General features: G+C 34.0%; 1 protein-coding gene across 1 annotated transcript; it reads right to left on the reverse strand.

Annotated features, from left to right (window-relative positions):
* Positions 1 to 860: 860 nt before the first annotated feature.
* LOC134257771 (beta,beta-carotene 15,15'-dioxygenase-like) lies at positions 861 to 2472 on the reverse strand. The gene is made up of 2 exons (XM_062740366.1): positions 2317 to 2472; positions 861 to 2234 (listed from the first exon to the last, which is right to left on the reverse strand). Exons 1-2 carry the CDS (start codon positions 2470 to 2472, stop codon positions 861 to 863), a joined length of 1530 nt encoding a protein of 509 aa, XP_062596350.1.
* Between the last annotated feature and the right edge of the window lie 5050 nt (positions 2473 to 7522).

Raw genomic sequence — 7522 nt, forward strand, 5'->3', positions numbered from 1 at the left:
AGCTCTCCACCGGAAAATGGTGGCGTCTCCATATGAGTGAAAAGTTCTCGAGAGGGACGTTAAACAATATACAATCAATCAATCAATCATATTTCATTCAGTGGTATAAGAGGATTTGCGGATAAGAGATGGGCACCTCAAAGAGTAAGAGACAAACGGACGGACGTACAGCTAGATTGACGGCCGGATTTACCGATTATTATATACCCTCCCGCTTTTCAAACGGAGGTATAACTATATTACAGTATAATACAGGCAAAATCCTGTTTTTATATAATTATAGGAAAGTATCTACAAGTCAGTGTGGTTTCCTCGGGGCTTCAATGCCCAAATTCCCAAACTGTAGATTTCAGGACCTGTGGATCAGACGACCTGCATGTATTATTTGGAATATTTGTTGAAAACAAAAAATATAAATATAAAGTAAAGATGGAAGACTTCTGGGGTAAAAAAAAAAGAAACAAACAAATTTACCGTGAAATTTTAATTATGTGAAACAGAAATTTACAAATAGTGAAGACACCGGTTAACATAATAAGGAATTTCAAAATTTACAATTCAGATTTTTAAAAAAAATTTCACAGAAATCAGATGCATAGTGTAGTGAAAATTTAAGGAACTTTGACATATTAAATATATAAAAGAAATATTTGAATATGACAATAATTCTTAAATGCTTCTTGTTGAGAATTTTCAGTAAAGTTCACAATGGAGTATATCTGTGTTGTGTTTAATATAGGTATGGCCATATATACATATTGGGTATTCCAGTCGAAGACAAAACATTTCTATTTCTTCAAAATCATTTAAAATGAAAGACATCAATCAAAGCAAGTTGCAAAACAAAAACTAGACCTATCCTAAAATAAATTCTCGATAAATCGTCCATGGAAGTGGAAAGGGGTAATAAAAGGCGTGTAGGATTTGGCGATGGGTTTCAGCGTTTTTGGATCAAGAATCAAAAGATAACTTTTGGCTTGATTTCCGTCCAGAACCGGCAGCATGAGGACCCCATCATCCTCTGCTGATCCGTTTGGATCCGGAACGAACCAGCCTTCCATTGGATAATGGCCCGGAAGAGACCAAGACAGGTCACCAGTAGTGTTGCAAAGATCCTTTTTGACAAAAGAAATATTACCCCAGGTCTTAAAGTCGCTTTTAAAAACAGGACCGTAGATATAGCAGTAGTGTTTTGATCTATAAAGTTCGTTAATGGTTGGCATATCCAGCATGTTAACGTGGGGGACTTTAGGGTTAACATCAAAAGAATGTGAAGTTATTTTTTCTGCTTTCAAGTCTATTTTAAATCTTTTCAAAGAGGGTTTATATGGATAGGCATTGCGCCGTGTCGAATTCATAATAACATTCATTTCAAAGATTGTCGCAACTGTAGCATCTGGATAGGATGCAACATCCATCAAAATGGTGTCTTCGTCCATTTCATAAGCATTTATATGATGAAACGTAAAGACATTTTCTGTTTGTATTGTCGTCACCTTTCCTGTTTTAATGTTAACTATATATGTAAGTGTAGGCTCATCTTTGTGAAAAAACATGCTATTTACAGGGAGATGACCTGACAGTATTTTCTCAATGTCTACGTAAAAAGGACAAGCTAAGATTATAGCGTATCTTTCGGTGACTGAAAAAGAGTGTAAATATGGCATTTTCTTCACTTCCCACTCTGCAATCTTTTCGCGAATATCTGCAGACTTTGTTCGGACAAGGGTAAATTTACTAGATATTTTGGGTACAATGCTGTTACTTTGGAGAAAGGTTAGGTGATGATTTGTGCCGAATTCTTTTACCGGATGTGCCACAGACAACAGACTAACGAAAGGGAAACCAGTGTTTGCATTTGGTATCGTTGGATTGCATTCTCGTATTGTTTCTAGTGTATAGCAGTTGACTACATACAATTTCCACGCATCCGTTAAAATAACACAATCTCCTGAATAGTTGTAAATGTTAACGTTCATATTGTCCATACCATGAGCCACCGACATTTCCTGTTCCATAAGAGTACGGGGTGGGACAAGGTTATCAAATGTCTGGTAGTTGGCGACGTCATTGATGCTAAGTGATTCTTTATAAGACTTGCTTTGGACAAACTTGGCAGAGAAGAAAGCGGATCCATTTCCTGGGAATTGCCATGAATATAATTTTGCATACCCATCAAATACGTTAAGAAATGAATGTTTTCCCATTCCATATCGCGCAGGCCCATTTCTTACCTAGGAAAGCAAGAAACCTTAAAAAAAAAAACAAATAATATCTATTGCTTTTCATTTAGGATATTGAGTACATTTTACTTACCAAAGACCCTTTGATCCATTTGGGAACAGGGTTATCGAATGTTAATGGTTCTTTGTGAGTTTCATTTAAAACGTCGGTTCCAAACAACAAATTCCATCCAGGGAGATCTGCTAGAATTCCAACGAAACACATTGTGAGTAAGATGTGACGAATCATGACGAGGCTCTAGAGTAAGGACTTGTGCGATTCTGGATCAAATGAAATCTGAAGTTTCAAATGAGGTGGCTGGCTTATGTACCCTATCGCACACTATCATTTTGATATAAAGTCGACTTCAGAGTGACGCATTTCATACAAAATATTAACGAGGCCGAATCTAACTAGTTCTGCACTATGGATTTTGATAATTTTTTTGATATTTAATTTTTACTGTTATATTTATTGTTTTTAGATTAAAAAGTCGAATGTTTACCATGCCGCTTTCTAATGGTTCCATTTCAAAAATTGTGAAATTTTACTATTGGACCCTATATGGGAATTTGTTGGAAAAGCGCAAAATTATCACATTTTCCATATTTTTGGTATTTCTGTACTAGAGATTTTCTTTTCATTCAGGTAGATGAAAGTTAATTTTAAAAAAATCACCAAATTGTGAAATTTCAAAAAAGTTCACCATCTAGGTTGGTCTAAGAATTACTATACATGTAGTTTATTTGTTTTAAGGGGGCTCTCTACAACGTCACAACATGGCGTACTTCCGTAAAAACGCCATTTTGATTGATCAGATTCAAATTCACTTTACACCGATAAATCACTGAGTATAACACAACATGCAATATTGTGGATGGAATGTACATCATATCACATCAATTAATACAGTGTATTGTCCAATACGTATCCTTTCTTTAAAAATGAATTGTTTGTCAATTTGTTCAATTTCTACTTATTTAATTATTAAATAATACATTTACAAACTTATTAGAATAAGATTTTTAGATGAGAAAAATGATATAAAACATGGCTTGTCCATATGCTATTCTCGATTTTTATACACCCGAATGAATGGTTATACCCGGTGAAATTTCGCATGACCCAAACGTTTGATCACTATTGATTGTCAGCTGTTTACAAGTATGGGAAACGTGCAGGTTTTAGACGAAGTGTGCATTTGGTTATAGGAATTTCTTTTACCGTTTTTGGCCATTTACCATCTTAACTTGTTTTGTTACATATAGCACTGGATAACACATGCAAGTTGGATAAAAACGGTAAGTAAATCTACCTTTCTCAATACCATGAATTCACTAAATACATGTCTTTGTCGTTGACTGGAAACGCGATGATTTTTAAACTCATTGAAAAACAATACATGTACAATACGAACTTCTTTCAATGTCCTTGCGTGACATTTGTTTAATACTTGTGCAAGTAAAGTTAATTTGAAGTTCATATAAAAAAAAAGCAGTACCAAGATATTTGAGTCCACTCTTAAAGCGGATCTCTCACACCTGAATTTTTGTGATGTTTATAAATTTTTGACAGTTTTTCAATTTTTTTCAATTTCTTTTTTTCATTGTTTTTACCCTTTGATATCATATATCTTTTCAGATATTGAAGATGATCCAACCAGCTATTCTCAAGAAAATGCTGTTTTAGTTTTTCTTTTGTCTATTTTTGTAATTTTAAATAAAAATTATGTTGATTTTATTTTTATCTTTGTTGGTTATTATTTCAATATTTTATTACACTAAACTTTGAAAAGAAATTTAAAGCACTGCGCTTTTAAAAATATAGATAGGAGGGATTTTAACAAAATAAATAAAATATTTCAAATATTTCTAAAAAATAAATTGAAGTACTTTGGAACCTTATTTTATCGGATATGGGGCCTATTATTAGAAACAAATGCACGCAACAAAAATCAGTTATACTTTATAGGTGTAGAGAGCCCCCTTAAGCCCAATACCTTTAAATTTGCCATATTATGTAGAGAAATACATAGCTGTGCAGATGAATTATATATGCATATGATTTTTTCGGTAAAAATAGCAATGTTTAGATTGCTAGTATGTTTCTTTGGATGTTCTGTCATCAGTTTTTAGTATAATATCCATGGACGTCTTGAGCATACAAGCGAGTCATTCTTCAGCGTTATTATTGCTTAGAAAATCCGAAAATGGTGACGTCGTTAGAGCCATTTCAGCGGTTTTTTCCTACTTATTATCGTAAAATCACATTTTCAGACCAGTAGGGGTTACAGATAATGTCAATTTTGTATTAAAATCAAAATATTTGGCAAATGTGTACTAGCGCACAAATGACTGCATGAAATTAAAAGCTGCGCAAAGTCATGCGCTCTTGAATTAGACTCAGCCTCGTTAACCAGTTATTGCTAATATCTGAATGAATTTAATTGGCAAAATCCAAAATTATAAACGTGTATAACTATGAGGGAATTTTTGTTAAACCCCCCTCCCTTTAATTAATTTTTATGGCAGTTATGCCATTACATTTTGATAAACCCTCGTACATGTAGACATGTATTTATGACTGACTTAATAATAAAAACAACAAAACCTTTTTTTTTAATGCCATGCACTTTAAAATGCCATGCATCTAAATGACACTTCCTATCTGATTTATGATCATGCTGAGGCATTGCACAGATTCCTTCATGTCTCAATAATTATAATCCAAATTTTGATTGAAAGTATATTTCTTCCTTTTTATCAGGTGTACATTTAGTCACAGTAATTTGCTTAGACTGAAATTGTTAATTGTAGTTAGAAAATTGCGATACCCCGCTCTATGAATACATACGTCTTAATTTTTAAAAGATTTTTTTTAACAATTTTCATGCAATTTTGCGGCATCATAATTCCAAATGTGTAAGAAATATATTTTCTGGAATATATGGTCAGGGTCAAAACGACAATTAAAATGATTGACACCTATGGAACAATCTTGGCAATATGAATAAACATGTGATATATGTAGTCCCTAGCACCAACAGTTCACAAATTATGACCAAGTTTAAAGTTGGGTATATTTGAGCAAACGTGGGTAAAACTCCAAGATAAAAGGTCAAATATGTGTCTACTAAAAGGAAGGTCCGGTCACAAGGAGAAAACGTGTAAAATATGAAAGCCATAGCCCCAACCAAACAAAAGTCATGGACAAGGTAAATGTTTTAGTGGACAAACAGACTAACAGACAGAAAGGCAGCCAGACAGACAGCGTGACTGGGCAAAACTATATATCCCCAACTCTTTGATTACGGGGGCATATAAATCAAACTATATTTTTTAAAACTATTCTTTAAAAACAAAATAAATGTGCATTGTTGTTACCAAAATTGCATGAAATGTCACATATAGGTTGACTGCACCGTGGGTCAACGTTAGTACTCTGTAGTCTAGAGCCTTTGTTTTACTATGGCTGAATTATATTTAAGAAAAAATATAAAACAATAAAAAGGCAATACTTAGACATTTTTTTCCGGCAATCTCATTAAGCCTGGACAAGTGTTCTCTACAGCATTGCAAAAATAAATTAGTGGCGATACTTAAAACATGTAGCATCTAGCATAAATTGAAATAAGAAAGCAATCTGTTTGACTTTAAAATTTGTCCAACTAATCATTGACAGTACTGTTATAGTTCAAAATGGAAAAACTGATCATTTGCGTCTAAAAAAACCTTCCGCCACAAAATATAGTCCCCAGCTTAATTCTACTTGAATGTAATTTAATCGCGGTTTTTTCACTGAATACAGCTAAATTTGCACTGTAGAATTCAAATTAAATGTTAGAACTTAAAGATGATGCAGAATTTTATAAATAAAGAACCTGACCAAAATACGCTCAAAATCTCAGGATCGAACGTCCTTAAGTACGGCAATCAGAAGTTGGACGGTTATTCGCTATTCGCTATTCACCATTCGAATGGCGAACCGCAGGCTGTCTCCCGGTTCGCTGTTCAAATTACCGTAAATGTCCTAATAATTTTTTTTTCAAAAAACTTGAATAACGCATTATAATCCGTGTTAAAGAAGAAAAGCAAAGACATCACTAAAAGAGGAAGAGAGAGGAGCCCAAACCAATGCAGCTAGCCTGACCAAAATGATGAATATTTAGCTAGCCTGGTCAAAATTGGGAAAAAAAACCGTTTAATTAAATTATAAGTATTTGTACATAGGAGCACATTACCCGGAGAGCTGGCTAACATCCTGGATCCCAGATTCAGACCTTCATATTTTTACAGGGGAGGGGTATGGGAGAGACTTTTCATCATTCAAAAGGAATTTATGTTACAAGACCGGGAACCCATTTATCTAGCCCGGATGAAATTGGGAAAAAAAAGCCTTATAATTCTATTATATGTATTTCTGAAAAGGGTACATTGCCCGGGGGGCTGGCTAACATTGAAGAAGATCCCATATTTAGACCTTCATATTTTGATAGTAGAAGGGTCCTTCCCATACCCCTCCCCTGTAAAAATATGAAGGTCTAAATATGGGATCTTCGATGTTAGCCAGACCCCCGGGCAATGTACTCTTATTCAGAAATACATATGTGACGCGCCAAGCAAAAACCTCCCTTACCGAAGAATTTTGACTTTTTCAGTTTTTTATTGATTCTTGTAGAGTTTTTCTTTCTCTTTCGTTTGATGTATAACATGACATATATTTCTGTACATAAATGTATAAAAAATCGCATAACAAAGACGGAATATTTACTTTGACGTACAGTGTACGCGTGCGTAATTGCATGAATTTTTTAACGTAAAATCGTAAAATGACGTAAAGCTTCATAATAATTTGATGATTTTTTATTATTATTAAACTTTTGATTTGATTTCCTTCAAATTATCAACAATTAAGGATTTTTTCATCGTTATGCTAGAAAATAAACATTCAAAAGTATATGTTTGAGAAACGAATGACGGGGAGGGGGGGGGGGGATGATCGTCAAGGGAAAAACTCAAGACAAAATAAAAAAAATCTTCTCTTCCTCTGGGAGATCTTTCAATTTATGGCATTTTAATACAGTAAAATGGCAGAAATCTACATCACTGCAATAGTAAAAGAAAATTTGCAACATTTGGATAAAAAAGTCCTATTGTGGTAGTACAAACGACACACGTACGGCTTGCTACTAGCTTAGGCTAGTGGGATAACCCTTAAGCTTATTCGGTAAAGCACAGAGGCGTCGGGTTCGATCCCAATTAAGCAGAGGCACGTAATTTTCTCTGTTACACTATCAAAG

This window comes from Saccostrea cucullata, unplaced genomic scaffold (assembly GCF_032062105.1).
Source record: "Saccostrea cucullata isolate Sc308-1 unplaced genomic scaffold, CSIRO_AGI_Scuc_v1 ctg1797, whole genome shotgun sequence".
NCBI lineage: Eukaryota > Metazoa > Mollusca > Bivalvia > Ostreida > Ostreidae > Saccostrea > Saccostrea cuccullata.

Coding starts and splice junctions, on each gene's coding strand:
- LOC134257771 (XM_062740366.1), bottom strand. CDS start 2,472: ATGATTCGTCACATCTTACTCACAATGTGTTTCGTTGGAATTCTAGCA. Junction 2,235..2,316: donor AATGGATCAAAGGGTCTTTG/GTAAGTAAAATG, acceptor TTGCTTTCCTAG/GTAAGAAATGGGCCTGCGCG.